The 16,218-nt window shown below is 39.4% G+C and overlaps 1 protein-coding gene and 1 long non-coding RNA gene across 2 annotated transcripts in view; both read right to left on the bottom strand.

The window, feature by feature from the left end:
• Positions 1-1,475: 1,475 nt before the first annotated feature.
• LOC103467751 (alpha-1,6-mannosylglycoprotein 6-beta-N-acetylglucosaminyltransferase B-like) overlaps positions 1,476-16,218 on the bottom strand; it is a gene marked incomplete at its 5' end in the record, with an annotated part of 122,526 nt that continues 107,783 nt past the window's right edge. Inside the window, 8 exons of the mRNA XM_008414418.3 lie at positions 1,476-1,731; positions 4,033-4,316; positions 5,678-5,752; positions 9,056-9,172; positions 9,446-9,592; positions 9,743-9,901; positions 12,458-12,463; positions 14,744-14,874. Coding sequence (XP_008412640.2) covers positions 1,533-1,731; positions 4,033-4,316; positions 5,678-5,752; positions 9,056-9,172; positions 9,446-9,592; positions 9,743-9,901; positions 12,458-12,463; positions 14,744-14,874 — 1,118 coding nt within the window. The remainder of the gene's footprint in view (positions 1,732-4,032; positions 4,317-5,677; positions 5,753-9,055; positions 9,173-9,445; positions 9,593-9,742; positions 9,902-12,457; positions 12,464-14,743; positions 14,875-16,218) is intronic.
• Positions 2,165-4,026, bottom strand: LOC145552549 (uncharacterized). Its single transcript, XR_014088634.1, has 2 exons — positions 2,794-4,026; positions 2,165-2,700 (listed from the first exon to the last, which is right to left on the bottom strand). It is a non-coding gene; the product is annotated as an uncharacterized LOC145552549 (long non-coding RNA).

The raw sequence follows: 16,218 nt of genomic DNA, 5'->3' as shown, positions 1-16,218 counted from the left end.
GTTCTCTCTGGCATGCGTGGGTTCTCTCTCCTGGTGCTCTGGCTTCCTCCCACAAACCACAAACATGGCTGCTAGGTCAATCGATTACTATAAATTGCCCTTAGGTGTGTGTGTGTGTGTGTTTGCATTGTTTGTCCTGTGAATCTCCATGCTGCTCTGTGCCTTGCACTATTACAGACTTGCACATTAACATTATTAACTTTGCAACTTCGCTTTTTTTTTTATTTTTTATTTAGCCAACCAATGAAAAAACTGAGCCTCAAGTAAGAAGAGCAGAGGTGTTCTTGTGTTAAGTTGTGGATTTGATTTAAAAGCTAAAAACTTTCTTACCTGAATAAAATCTTCCTTCAGTGAAACTCACTTTTTTCAGAAAAATAAATAAATCAGATGTTTCTGGAAAAGAAAGTCCACGTTTGCTGAAACGGTGAGATCTTATCCTGTTTTAAATTTGTTATATAATTATAAGTTGTGTCTGAGGGCCATATTATATATAATGGTGCCTTTGAAGGAAACAAAGGCACCATTACATATTGCAGCCTTTTATAACAGCTCCAAGGTGCAGAAAAAAAATCTAAAAGTGTAAATCCTAAAGACTCAGATTGCAGTAATGGAATGAAGAAGATCAGTTGTTGACATTTTTGCAATTTCTGTATCTTTTTTCCCCCCCCAAGATGTAAAACTATCCACAGCTACTGTATTTGTAGTTAGTATAAAACCTAATTCTGCATTATTTATGATTCAAATGGGGTTGTTTAATTTAAAAAGAGTAAATGAAAACAGTGATTATCAGTTGATCGTTCACAAATCTTTAATGAATATGATACATGTTTGTTTTGACGCCTCTAAGGTTTAAATCCCTGTGCAGACCTTTCTGTGAACTCTGGCTGTTTTCTGTGTGCGTGTTTGGATTTTAAAAAGTGAGGAATGCGAGCAAGCAATATAAACCACCTCAAAACTTTGAACCATTGTGATTTTTATTTATTTTTTTATCTTTATTTATGATTTTTCCATCACAAAGTCCAAAGACCTTCTTAAAAATCCAGCTGAGAGATATGAAGGCTTATTTATTGAAAAATAATCTTGTGAGCTGCCCTGTGTGTGTGTCCTTTCTTCTCAGAGAGAATAATCGCCTCAGAATGAGGGCGCAGTCTGAAAAATATCCATCAGTGCAAAGAAGGGTCGAACAGAACGAGAGATGAGCTGTGCGTCCATCATCCTCTGTCTGAGCGCGGAGTGGAGGTCGGACGCTGACCTGAGGTTGCCATCTCCATGACAACGCCATCGCGGAGCGAGACCGTACGCCCAATATTATGGAGGTGAAGCTTCAGAATAAAATATTTGATGCGTCTTCACTGTGCGGGTAACGTGAAAGTTTACTGGCTTGAGGTGTGATTGGCGTCAGTCGCCCCCTGCAGCGACCGCGGCCCTCACACCAACCATTCATTAAACCACCCAGCAGCAGTTCAAGGTCAAGCTCTTTTAGCTTCCCTCTTTAAATCCAAGTCTTTTGTTTTCGTGTCGCTTCCCCATCATTATAAGCAGTCTCTGCAAAGAGCCACCTGCCCTCGAAGGAAGTCCCTGCAGGGGCAGAGGCGTCTGTATTTAGGAGAGTGGCCCGCGCAGCTGAACAGCAACGGCTCCCTCTGAAGGCTGCACTCCCGACGCATCACGGAGAACGCCGGGAGGATGTGGTTGATCTCCGAGTCCACCACCTCGCACTGCACCTCCAACCTGAGGGGCAAAACACCAGAGCGCACGTCTGAATACAGGAGGAAGCTACAAGTGGGTGTGGCTGTAAACACACAAAATATATTAAAAAAAAAATGTGATTATGCTGTTTCACTAATCAAATCTCTGCCTTTGCTGTGTAGATGTACTACTTGGTAGGCTGATTGAGGAGTGGAAAGTCAAGTTGGGCTGAAAAGCAAAGGAGTTAGAAAAAATGTAGCTTAATCACACATTTTTCCTGGGTGTCAACTAAGGCCTGTTTCTTAAACACACCTCTGACTTGATTGTTTGAAAAATATGTGTCGTTTATTTCTAGTGAAAACTTAGAACAATAGCCATGAATCTCGTACAAGTTGGATGGAAACATAAAATTTATTTATTCTGGTCTTACAAATTCAAAAAGTGGTCAAAAAATCTCCCGTTGTCACACCGGAGATTCGAAAAAAAAAAAAAAAAAAAAAACCTCTCCAGCACGTCCCCTGATGTGTTCCTAATCTCTTAAATCCTCTTAAATTAATAGCGGGATCTAAAAGTTATCAAAGTAATCCTAACTGTTCCAAATATAAAAATCAATTACAGATTTTGGTTCCAAACTAACTTAAGTATGTTGCAACTGCCTAAAGAAAAACTAAAGTGATAGAAGTTATGATTTGCAAAAATTCAGCATAAACGGCCACAAAGACAATATTGCAGTATTTAACAATGACATCATTCTGTCCTGTTTTTCCAATATTATTCATCTGTAGTTTGAAGTAAGTTTATTTTATTTAGAGAAAATAATAAAAAATAAAAAATTACTCACTATTATCACATTACAAACGCAATGGAACGACAATGCTGAGGAGGAGGAAATTAACCGAGCGACGAGAATGAAGAGCAGAGCAGAAACAAACAGGAGTGGCACCGCGAGACAAGGTAAACAAACACTGGAGCATGAAAGATTCCCAGAAAGCTGAGGAGCCGAGCTGCTGTCTGCAGGGAGACGTTAGGAGAAGAGAGTCACACTCCACAAACCCCCAACCCCCTTCTGATGGAAAAATCTTAAAAACTTTTATGTTTGCTTACTAAAATGATTCTGAGCCGACACGCGACTGTTGAAATTCGGATCCTTAACTCAGACTCTGCTTCCCCGCTGCGGTCGACGCTTTAAGGATGTCCTGATCAAGAATCGTTTGCTTCGATGCTAATCTGAGTCATTTCACGTTTCTCGCCGATGCCGCTTTCTGATTTGAAAGTACATTCAATAACACCAAAAGCTGAGTCAAAAGTCAAAAGTCAGAGAATATTTCATCAGCATTTGTTTGCTGTGATTGTGGAGTCCTGGACTCGCTCATAGGTTTGATTCGTTACACTGCAATTTTTTCTAAATGTTTGTACAGGAACCCAACAAGAGTTTCTTCAGAACAGCCTCAAAATGATAATTTAGTTAAAAAGCTGTTATAATGTTTCTGAAAACACATCTATAAAAACAGTCATAGCTTTGTTTCTGCAGCTGACTCAACATTTTTAAATAAACTCACGTCTTACTCATTCTTAAGATATTTTCATAACAGATTGTTGATGTCATAAGTTAACACTAGAAAGTTTTTATGTCTCTTTGTTAAATGAATCATTGATTATTCAGCACCTGAAGCGTTTCCACATGACGGTGTGCTCACAACTCTTACAGAAATTATTGTCACCTTGTATTTTTTTTAATGACTTGAAATGATGCAGACGGTCAGGAAGCAGCAGCAGCCAAATCAGTCTCTGATTCACTGTGAACCTCATTGAAATGAGTGAACAGCACTTTAAAAACCAGATTCTTGAGACTGAAAAAGTAATGCGTATGGCTTTAGATGTAGTTGTACTCTGTGCACATGTCCACAGAATTGATCATCACAATGAAAACGGTCACTGAACAAAATGTGGCCAAAAACACCAGGTTCTCACCAACATAAAACCAAATATAATAGACAGGTAAAATATTTTAAGGGTTTAGTAAGAGACATGTACCCCTTGTAGACTATTAATTTATTCCAGTAATTTATACTGGAATAACTTTGTGACAATTTAGCGGCCAGAATTCTGCCCAAAAGTCTTATTTTCTTTCAATAAGTACTAAATACCCAACTTTAAATCTATTTTATGTACAACAATTGTAAATCAATTCAAGGACTAACAGAAAGTGTTGATCTGGACTCCGATCCGAAACATGAGGTTCGACTGGGACATAAAAATGCTGCTGACTTATAGCCGATAGAGGCAGTTTTGTGCTTTAAACAGTTAAGTTCCTGAGCTCCAGTATAATGTGTCCACTCCTACCCCCGCAGAGCCTCCTTGTTGTTGACGAAGCGGAAGTGAGCGGGTTCGCAGATGAAGCCAGCTGACTGGCAGGCCTCAACACAAGACTGGCCCTCCTGCGACACCAGCAGTCGGAGAGAGCTGAGAGGAGGCCAAGCCGCGGGAGCCGTCACGTTGGACGCCCAGCCAAGGGACGTGGAGTTGGGCAGGGGCACAAACAGAGGTCTGATTACCCGGCTGCCACTGGCTGATCCCAGTCTGGAGAAATTGGCTGGAATGAAGGGAGGCTCTGGCAGACAGAAGTCCTAGAAAAAAAAGAATAGAATCAAATTAGTTTGTGCAGCGGTTCTGGTGTGAAACTGCAAACTAGTAGAAGAAGACCTTATACAAGTGATTTACTGTCTCTACAAGACTGGCTTATTCCTCTGTTGAGCCAGAAAATGCTTTTCTCCTCAGTGATACGGGCCTTTTGTGTGCTGCTGTATAGCTTATGCTGCTCTAACACAACAGTTCTGGTTACATCAAGGATATTAACAGCATGGTTTGCTGTAAGCTGCTGTTTCCCACCTTGAAAAGCATCATTTATTATTCCTACACATAATGAACTGAGGATTAGAGGAGGAGCAGATGCAGAGCTGGGCATCAACTGCCCAGAGGCACATTAAGGTGAAGTTGATTACTAATGGCCCCTGAAGGGTCCAAACTCATTAAATCTCTTAAACACAACCATCACCATTTACGCAACTTGTAAAAGGTTTATTTTTACCCATTTACTTGTTGGGTAAAAACAGATTTATGTTTTTTTTTGTGTCAGATCTCAGTGAGATGAAAGGAAAACAAACTGTGTTTCAACCTGTTCTATCAGGTGTGACAAATATACGTTTGTTCAATGTTTTGCAAATGTATTCGCACCTTTTAAACCTTTTCAGATTTTGTCCAGTTACAATTGTGGCTAGGGGTCAAGTCTGATTACATCGATTTTAACGTAAAAATGTGAACACAATCACCGTTTTATTATTATTATTTTTAAATCAAAGTTTCCAAGCGGAGCATTTGCATTTCTTGTATTTCTGTAAATCCGACGTACAAGTGACGACAAAGCTGCGTCTCATGGCCGCCTGCGAGTTAGTTTCTGTTTCAAAATACGATCGGATGAGACGCTGGGAGAGACTATTATTGTCCAAGTTGTCCAAAAAGACTGGAGTTGGTCTATTACTGAAGAAAAAATACCATCTTAATGCAAAATATGCTGCTGCAAGACCAGACGTTCCTCATGCTAATGTCACAGTTTACGTTTATAAAGATGTATTTTTTCTAAAGAAGCTAAACCAACAAAGCACTTGAAAGTTGAATAAATATATAATTTGAAGGTTAAATCACCTAAATAACAGATTAAAAACATGTTAAATATTAAAAATGTTCCAGTTGAGCTCATATGTCTCAATAATTCAGCAGCAAAAAGGGTTTTTGAATTGAAATAAAGAAAATTATTCCATCAAAATACGGTTAGTTGCAATTAGAAACAGAAATTTTAATACAGTCCCACCGTCACTTAAAATGTCAGGTGATGAAGATAGAAGAATAATTTTGTAAAATTGAATTTTTTTTTTGCATGCTTTGCTAATAAGCTCATTGTTTGTGCAAACAGAGGCCGAGTGGATCTCACCTGATTCTGTATGTAGGCGTGAACTCTCTCCAGCATCCCCTCACATGTGTACTCATAGGGCAAGTAGGGCTCAACCTGGAAACCGCAAGCAAACACATCCAACTGGGAGGTTTATTTTCATGACATTTTGCCAACATTAACATATACTTTTGTTTTGATTTCCATTGTTCACACTAATTGCCGCAAATTGCCTCCTCTTCTTGTTAATTTCAGCAGATGAATGTTTCCATTGTCAGGTTCTGCGAAGCCTAATCAAAGTGTGTCACTGCGTTGAAATTCATTACGCTTTATTTGCATACCAATAGATCATCCCATGCTGTGAAGTACAAGTTTTATAACTAGCACACACTTTTGTTTGGCCTAATTAGCTGTGTGCTTGAAAGACTATGTATCACCGCTGTTTCTTTTTATGTCTAACTCACGCTGACAGACTGGCACAAAGCCGGATGAACGTAAAACAGCCAAAACTGCAACGTTATGTTGATTACGCTGGATCTTGGAGATATTTCTAAGCCTGCATTATGGATGAAAATACTCAAGCACGATCCAAAAAAGGACAAAGACACTATTGCTCAAAGTGCAACAGAAATGTAGTGCTAAGAGCCAAACGAGGAACCAATGAAACGGTCAGCTGATTGGTGCAGAAAAATGATCAAAAACGTGTGAAAAGCAAACAAGAAAAAAAAAAAACTTAAAGACATAACAGACACAAAGACGCAAAGAAAAACGATTGTCAGAAAAAAAGATAAACAGAACAATGAAACGATAAAAAGTTAAGGATAAAATGAAAGAGTAGATAAAAAGAAACAAGACAGAAAGAAGGGGAAAAAGAAAGAAAGGAAGGAAAGAAAAGGATTTATTGGAATATAAGAATCTGTCGGCCAGCCAGAGATTGCTTTGTCCTGCCTGACTGAGCATGAACCTCTGCATCTCACCGCGTGTGTGTGAGCTTACGTGCGCGTCTTCACGTTAATGGCTGTAATGTGTAGGTAAGGCCCTGTGTCAGCTGTGTGTGTGTGTGTGTGTGTGTGTGTGCACGGGGATATCATCTGAATGTGGGTGTGTTTGCTGAGGCGCTGTGTCTCCACTGAAGGGTGAAGTAGTCCATCAGCTCTTTCTCTGAGGAGATGGAGACAGCGCCGTCAGCTAGTGCTGCAGAATTCAAGCTTGTCTGACAAAACAGACAAGATGGAGCAGTGGGATCATACACACACACACACACACACACATGCACGCAGGCGTGCTACATCATAGATGTCGCCTTTTGTTTAATTTCCATGCCGACTTGATCTAGTCTGCTGATTTTACAAAACGGTTAAAGGGGCATGCAGACAGCTGTCTTCCTGTTGTTTCGCTTCATGCAGGATGGACTGGCTGGATGGACTGGTACTGATACGACTGGTACTGATACGACTGGTACTGATACGACTGGTACTGATACGACTGGTACTGATACGACTGTATGTCAGTGGAGAGAATGCATTATTGTGAAAAAAAAAAAAAAGACAATAAATGCGCCTATCTGTGCATTAAAATGGGTTCTGCAGAATTACTGGCTGCCCCACTAGAGTTCCACCACATGACAGAAGACGAGTTCAGGAGGACTGGGAGAAAGCAGTGCTGACTTCTCAGATGTTAAGTCGTTTAAGCTGCTCAGAAAATCTTTGTGTTTGGGTGAAACTAACTAACCATCCACAAAGGAAGTGCAGGAAGTGGACTGAACTGAACAGAACCTAATGAAAGACGAGTGACGCAACGATAAAGTCCGAGAACAAAGATGTAGTGACATCAGAATAAAGTCATAACGTTATGACTTTATTCTTGCACAAAGTTATTCTCTTAGTATTTTATTAGTCCGTCATAATGACTAGAGATGAAAGAAGGAATCATGTGGCGACCGAAACAGGACAGTTTTCAGCCAAATTAATGATCCAACAGTTAGAAATGAAAAATCCGACGTTTTCTGATCAGTGAAAACATCAGACATGAGGACTTACAGAAAACACAATATTCCATGTGTTTGTAGGATCTCAGTGCAGGAAGACAGCTTAACTGCACAAATTATGTTATTTGTGCCATTATTGCTGCGAACAGATGTCCTATTATCACAGTCTGATTTCATTAACACCGTTTGAAACGGAAAGTGGTGCCTGTGAACGCCTCACGATCTCCAACCACCTCTGATAGGCTGCAGCAGCACAGCAGGCAGGTCAGCACAACACTTACACAAGGATTCATTAACGCTGGAAACTGATAATTAAGAGCCGAGATGGCAACGGCATTTATAGATTCTGCAGAAACGTCAGGTGTAGGCGCGCCGACGTTTGGGCGATGACCGCATTAAATTCAGTCACGGATGAAATATAAAAAGCAACAGAAGAATAAGAGACAGTGATACAGTTTGTTTTGCGCTGATGTTGATCCATTATTTTAGCAAAAATAATCAAATCAGAAGTGAACCTGAACAAGTTTAAGTGTTTTCAACGAGGTTTTCAGAACGTTTTTGGTGTGTAAGAAGAAGCAGCCTCCAACTGTTGGCCTGGCTCAAAGCTCAAAGCAGGTTTATGATGCCAGACACAAACAAACAGGCAGAAGTTTCAGTGCAGCACTGGAACCTGCTGGGTCATCACAGATTGATTGATTGATTAAAGCAGCAAGTCTTCTGTTAAGGTGATTCAGTTTGTAAGACATGTTTATTCACCGTTAAAGTTCGCACCGATTTTCAGTTTTAATGAGAGCTAAAAGCTTTTGAGAATCCCCCAAACTCGATTTCCGTCTGCGTTCGTTTTCCCATTTCTTTCTATTTTTGTTCCCATCCTCTCCGCTTGTGTTTGTGCTTTCTAGAAAGATTTAATCTACCCAGCTGACTCCTTAATTAACCTTTCTGCTGCTCCTGGCAGTCGCTGGCATTCTCTTATTCTCTATCAGCTCTGCATTTCTCGCACTCTGTAATAGCCATCTGCTTCCTACACGCAGAAATAAATAAGGCTCTGGAGAAACACAGGGTTGTAAAGCTTGGCTGCTGTTGTGTCAAAGTTTAGGAGCCATTAAGCAAAGTTTAAAGGAGGCACATAAGGCCTTGCGCTTTATTTACAGGCTTTCAAGAGAAAAAAAAAATGCAGCGATTTTCATATAACTTTGAACATCACAGTAAAAATGTGCTGTCGTGTTATTAGCTGGGCAAACATTTATTTTACAGTTATATAATAGGACATTTGTCAGGCAGACATTTCTATTAAATATCAGAACTGAGTGTGAAGATGAAAGCAGTCATGTTCAGACTTTTAAAAAAACATTTCTGACCCTCAGAGATGGAAAGGGATTTAAAAGTTGTTTAATATTTTTTCTCTCTCTCGTCTTTGGCGAGTCTGATGGTACCTTGGTCCTCATGATTTCCTTGACAGCAGCATCGAACTCGAGGGAGTTGTTGTAGTCGACTGTCATGACGTACGGCCTGCCTATGTACTCCTCTGCATACGGGTGCTGGGAGAAAACCTTCAGGAAACGCAGACGCAGGGTGTTAAACGTTTCAATTTACCTCATCTGCAACTTGTGATCGCGAGAAAAGCTGTAAATACATTGAAAAAACAACATTTTGCAAAAAAAAAATACACAGAGCACATTTGAAGTTCTCGCGGCCGACTCATAAAATACAACTTTGCAAGCAGGTATTTGAAATGATCTGATGAAAAATGAAGGATTTTAAATCATGGCTCTGAAGAGTCCTAACTTCTGTCTGAAAGGAAGAGCGAAGCCTAATGAAGTTACCTCTCTAGATGTAGGTTTTCCTCTGAAGAACTCGTGATTCAGTGAACTGTGGGGCGGCTGGAACTTTGGCTGCAGGAAAATGCAACCATTGGCTATTGCTTCAAGAGGGGCGGGACCTTCGTACGGAAACCCAAAACCAATGAAGAGCTGAAAAAAACCCCAAAAACATTCATATGCTTATAACCCAAGAACAAACAACTGCATCTATTTCTAAGGTTTGTGAATTAACAGAAAGGTTGTGACGAGTGAGAATTAGTCAAATCATTTGTAGACGTCGGAGCCGCTCCAGTCGCTTGCCTTGGCCTTACGGAGAAGCTGCTGCAGCTCGTGTTGGGGCAACAGACCGTGGTTCTTCACGAAGGCCGGGACCTCCGGCGGCCTCTGGGTCTCATAGTACACCGTCCCATGGACCTCCATGTACTTATGAAGGATTTCCAGGAAACCGTCTTTGCCCTGCTGGACGAAAAGACAGGAAACAAAGACAGGAGATATCATGGATGAGAGATGAAGGCAGGAGGCTGGATGAGAAAAGAAAGAACCCACCTCTGAGGACAGTATGATTAAAGAGTTTGAGAGCAAGTAAACTGTGCCGAGTCTGTTTTCTTTTATCTCTGTGCAAGCTGTCTCCGTGTGTCAGCTTCTGTCTGGATATGTCTGCTTCTCTCCACATCTAACACTATATTTACTCTCTGGATGCATCTTAAAGAAGACGTTACTGTGATGTGGAGGCAACTCGTGTTCACATGATCATATTTACTGATCCAGCAGAGAGAGAAAAACCCCAGATTTCTCCACCTCTGAGGTGGAACAAATGAAGAGCAACTTTCCTTTCTTTTTGAGTGACACAGACACATAGCTGCTTTCAGTAAAAGCTTTCACCTGGTTAGGACTCAATTTCTTTCATGGGATTTCTATTTGTGTAATATTGAACTTGCTTACAGTGCGATTTAAGTGCAGTAAGTAGATAAGCGTCAGACGTCTTGTTTAAAATCTTCACATGGATTTCCAACAGTTAAACTGAGAAAACAGCCAATTCATAATACATGAATATATGTAGACGTTTATGCATGAATCCAAACATTTTTTTTTTTTTTTTGTATGTCAATATGACGACAACCCTGCGGTGTCATGAAACAGTGTTGGCCCTTTTAGATTTCTTTTGCTTCTGTTTATTACACTTAAACGTTTAGGATCATAAAACTAATTTCGTTGATGAAAGCTGGCAAAGTATCGCAACAACTGTGCTGCTGAATTGTGTTAAAAACAATTATTTCTTATCGTTTTAAAAACATTTTAATCATTTTTTTATTCTTCCAAGGTTGTCAGTCTGAGATTTTGGTACTGCAATAAAAGATGAATTTATTTTAAACATGTCCTATCGCAGTTAATCTCAATAATTATGGTTTTTAACAAAGCATGACATAGATTGCAGAAATCGTCGGGTTAAGAGTGAGGATCTGATATTTTTTCATGTTCTGCTCACCACCAGCTGTGCACACATCCTTACTCATCAGTCCAAAGAAACAAACTCATCATGTTCTGTGTCTGAACACCAGGACGACACACTTTAAATCAATTAAATAAAGAACCTACAACAACCAGCAACAGTCAGTTAACCAAAACGTAACCATGAAAACGAAGTGCATCCCAGACCATTAAATTGATCTGCCAGCTGGTATTAAGCAGCTTACTATATCCCTCTGTTGTGTGGCGCTGCTCCTCCACAGCGAAGTAACTGGAGGCTGTAGGGATCAATAGTTTCCTCTGTGAGGATTTTCCCAGCCAATTAGGAGATTTGCTCAAGCGCTAAGTGCTGCAGACAATAGCAATGAACTTGGTAGTGAAACAGAGGCATGTAAAGGTGCAGATTTCTTAACTTCACACAGCATTTAAGTGTGTGCATGTGAGCATGAACCAGGAAAGGGACGAATACAAAGTAAGTCCAAATAAACTGGTGTTTGTCCCTCATGTTTTAAATCTATTCCTTAAGATGGAGCTTCAGGAAGTAGCTTGAAGGACTTTGACCCGTTTAGTTCAGATAGCAGGGCATGTTAGACAGGTGGAAAAATGGAAACTTAATGTTTAACAGATCACCAGAAGACACACGTCTCATCTGAATACGGTTTAGTAAAGTCACCTGACCTGACATGCATCAGTTTCAGACGGTGCAAGAGGAAAACCTATGCATGCACAGGAAGAAATAGCAAATAAAACAAACTTGACCTCAAAAGTCTTTTTATTCAAGGCAATAATAATGCCTGCCCCACGATCATAGTGCAGCGTAAAAAAAAGATGCATTCTGTAGTTTTTGAAAATGTGATTTATCTCAACTCAATACGATGATGATCAACAAACTTGCACTTCCTTTGTAAAGCTGGTTTTACCATCAGTCGCTTTCTGTCAGACAATAAAAATATTAGAATTTTAAATAAGACCAAGTCTGACTGTGACTGAATAATCCAGTTAATTTGACAGCTAAGTATTTCTAACTCGTTTTTGCTCAGCATTAATATTTTAGAGTCAGTTATTTTCAGTAGTGCAGGACAGAGGGACAGTATGACCGAAATGGAGAAACAGGTGAGAAATATATTTGTAGTCACTCAGTTTGGCAGATTAAACCATATTTTGAACAAATATTTTCTGTTTTCTGTTGTAATAATTACCTGTGCTTGACATTTAAGTTCTTTGCAATAGTACTCACAACAGTATTAACAACAACAAAGCTTTTTGTTGGGTCTTCATGTAGTAAACCAAGAAAAATATGTGCATAATTATGAGCTAGAGCCAAAATGAAATATAGTTTTCAAGGTTTTTTTTTTTTTTTTACAAAAATCTAAAAAGTGTTCAGGATAGTGAAGCTCCATCCTGATCTCTACTTATTTTCAGGATAATAATGTGAGTCACACTTATCAGCTTTATATCTGCAAAAAACTTTGATTTCACAAATATCGGCTACATAGTGTTGATAAATAAAATCTAGCTTTACAAAAAAAAAGAAAACACTTGACTTACCTGAAGCTAATCAGCATCCAGTCAGGTTCAATAGTCCACAGCAGAGGACAGAACAAAACAGAAGAAAAGAAATTCAGAAAATATTTGCAGCCAACAAAAAGGATGGAGAGAAAAATAATGAAACAAATGCTTTCTTCGACACACTCACAGGTGAAAGCATTGCACATTTTCAGGACCTTATGATCTTTTATGCGAACAGATATGTTGGAATCACAGCGGACTGACAGACAGGAGGCAGTAAACAACGTCTTTATAATTATTTTAAGAACGAAGGCGCCGCTGTGCTCCGTCTACGTAATGTGGATGAGGAAGCAGGCGGCTTCTCAGAGGAAAATCGTCTGCAAATTAAAGATGCACACTTGAGCATATAAAAGCCCCATGAAGCTGAACTGTAATGACACCAACAGTGGGACGTGCAAAACGCTGTCAACGTTTTCTTGTCATAACACAGCAGGAGGCAAGTTGCAGTACCGCATACTAGTACTCAATAAATGTATTATTTGTGGAAAAAAAAAAAATCCATTAAAATGATCTTCTCATTTACTATGTAGTACAAACAGTGGGTATTTCCTACTATGTGATGTACGTCTTGAAAAGTTGAATTATTTAAAGTCAAACTACTGAACTTCAGAACAAAGTTACTGCTTTGGCCTGCAAGCTCATTCAGAAGATGTTTTCCATCTCAACTCCTCTTCTGGTTAAATAAATGTTCTAAAAAATATTTAATTTGTTTCAAAAGTGCCTCCAGCTGTGGAGGAAAAAGGAAAACCTTCGGAGTCATTTCACGTAATGAACTATTTACTTCTTTAAATGGAAATCCCTGTATGCCACAATCTGTAGTGTAATTGCATCTTTTTCTTATTCACTCGTTTTTAGATAAACATATTTATGATTCACGTCCATTTGACAGCCAGAGGTGACCCTGTTCAGATGCTTGTTGGCACAAATGTTGGACTGATAAAACACATGCCAACAACTCGATGCATTTAAGAATCTGGTAAAGAAAACATAAACACAAAATCAACATTAAAGTTTGGAAGCGGCAACATCATGGTGAAGCTCCACCAGATGAACCAAGACATTCCTGATAAAAATCTGCTGCAGACTTCCAGGATAATAATGAATATGAAATGAGAATGGATGTATTGGCAAGACAACAATTTTACACAAACGGCAAATAAAACTCTCAACTGGATTCACTCAGAATCAAAAAGCTGCTTATCTGACACAAAATAAAGACAAAAAAAGTAAAGCTTAAAGTTCACAGAATGGAACTGTGTAGAGGAATTTAGAAGTTTCTCCAAAGTGTCTTGAAGTTTTCATCACCAGCAAAGGTTTTAATAAAAAGTAATGCATACATTTTCACCCTGTCATGCATAGTGGTCACTACAGTGGACAGCTATTTAAAAGCCATTTTCTTGTGCTTCTTGTGGATTTTTATGTTATAAATGCACACAGACCACTGAAGTAAACACTAATGCATCATAAAATACACCATCAACTACTGGCCATCAGCTGCAAATGCAAGAAATTATTTTTGTTAAATCCAATATGGCCGACAGACAAAAAAGAATGCCGGCCGACCCGGTCCCTCCTTCTACTGTACACGACTCTGCAGGTAAAAAAAAATATTGTGACATCAGATAAGCCCTAAAGATCAACACTACTGATGTATTTTTCAAATAACAACTTTGTATTTGGAGAAAATTACAATTGATCACCTAAAAAAAAATAAAATATTACTTTTTTTTTTTTTTTTTTACAAGTCTTTTTCCTAAATTTTTATGCCTTAAGAAAAATCTAAAGAAAATTGGAAAAAATCCTGACGGAGGATCAAAATTCATGCAGTTAATGAAGCAATTTTCAAAAACCTTAACAGGGGGCGATACTCTAACAAAGCACCGTTCATTTTCCATGCCTGTATGTCAGGTTATGTCACCAGAGCAGCAGAGATGCTAAGATTTGGATTGTTAAGATTCCTGGAGGTTGTGAACAATCTTAATTTTTTGAATCCAATCACTACCTTACCTCTAGGACGATTATATAATCAAATTAATTTAATTATTGATAAGTGCCAACTGATGGAACCACCAGCGTCTAACCCATCCGATGACACTATATGCATGATGCCTGATTGTAAATCATTTTAATCAAAGAATATTAGATGACTGTGCAGAATATAAATGGCAATCACAAGCAAAGGATAAACAGACCTTGCTGAAGCAAAAAAACAACAACAAAAAACAAACACATCATCTGTGTACATCATTATTTTGTGCTTAGTACCTTCCACATGCTGGCTTCTTTCCCATAGACCACAGCCATGCTGTTGACTTTGTTCTGCTGGATGCTCCTCTTCTCCGTCTCGTTCAGCTCCTCCGAAACGAAGCCCATGAAGGAGTTGTCTGGTGTGTGGGCTGAATGTGTGCGCGTGGATGTGTGAAGTTAGTGAAAGTAGCAGAATGGTGAGAAAAGTGAAAAGAATGCAGGAACAGATAAAAAGGAAAAGACAACGAGGAAAAAAAGTTTCATTTAAAGAAAGAGAATAAGAAGGATGCAAGGAAAATTCACTCCATCCTTTTGCACTTTGGCTCGTTGGTTCAGTGACTGAGTGTCGCCTAAGTATTATAAATTGTGACTGTCACACGGCCAGCTGTGGTTGGGTATGGCAAAGTCTAACACAGGGACTTATACGCTAAAATATACATGCTAAGTACATTTATGTATTTTGTTCAGTGAGTTCAAGCAATTTGACACGATAAAAACAAACTGCACATATAATCCTCTCCTACCGACTTCTTTTCTTTAAGCCAAGTGCTTATTATTCCCCCTCTTTTTTGCAGAGCGCATTTTCAAGTATTGGAAGAACTGTAATAAAAGCAGCGCCGCCACGCTCTCATAAGTATGAAGGCTGAGTCACTCATTATAGCTCTGGCCAGCGTGGAACGTGGGTGTCTACAATATGCTGTATATTGTCGATATAATGATCCTGCCGCTGAGCGCCAGCGATACAAGGCTGCTGACAGCTGAATGTGAAAGCACGAGACGGTTAAGTAGTCAGTGTCTCAGCCGGGAAGTGAGGAGACAAGACGGCTCTGAGGGAGGATCAGACCTATTGTGCAGCTCATGAGAGGGGAAAAGAAAGAGACGAGAACAGGTACAGCTTAAAGGGACGCTGTGCTGAAAATAGAAATGTGAAGCACATTCTTGAAAATGAAAGTGAACAACCAGCACAACCTGTCAAAAGAAGTGAAAAGACAAGCTTGAAGTCATTTCAGGTTGCTAGAAAGACATTTCCGACGGTTGTGTGCGAACACCTACGGGTGCTTAATGCCGTAAAGAGCAAATTCCTAATATGAGACAATATTTTAATGATGTGCAGCAATCAGCTCTTTAAAAAGGGAAAGATTTGAAAGTGAGGCAAAGCAAGGCGTTTAGTTTTCACCAACAGGGCAATTCAAAGTCCTTTAAATGAAAATAATACAACAAACAAAAACATTACGCTGCAAAATTAAAGAAAGCAAAGGCAGTGTTAAAACAGACTCCATTTTATGATGCTCCAGTTGTTATTAATCAAAGCCTCGATTTAAACGAACTCAGTGTTTCAGCTGTTTTGCAGTTTTCTGGAACTTTGTTCCACATTATGCAGAGCAGAACTGAACCAGAAGACCCGAGAGGTCTGCAAGGTTGATACGACGACAACAGAGCTTTAAAGTATTTTGGTGGTGAGCCATTCAGCGACTCATAAACTAACTAAAGTA

This window comes from Poecilia reticulata, chromosome 1 (assembly GCF_904066995.2).
Source record: "Poecilia reticulata chromosome 1, P_reticulata-male-v2, whole genome shotgun sequence".
Lineage (NCBI taxonomy): Eukaryota > Metazoa > Chordata > Actinopteri > Cyprinodontiformes > Poeciliidae > Poecilia > Poecilia reticulata.
Note: the sequence above shows the minus strand (reverse complement) of the source record. Positions and strands in the feature narration are given on the sequence as shown.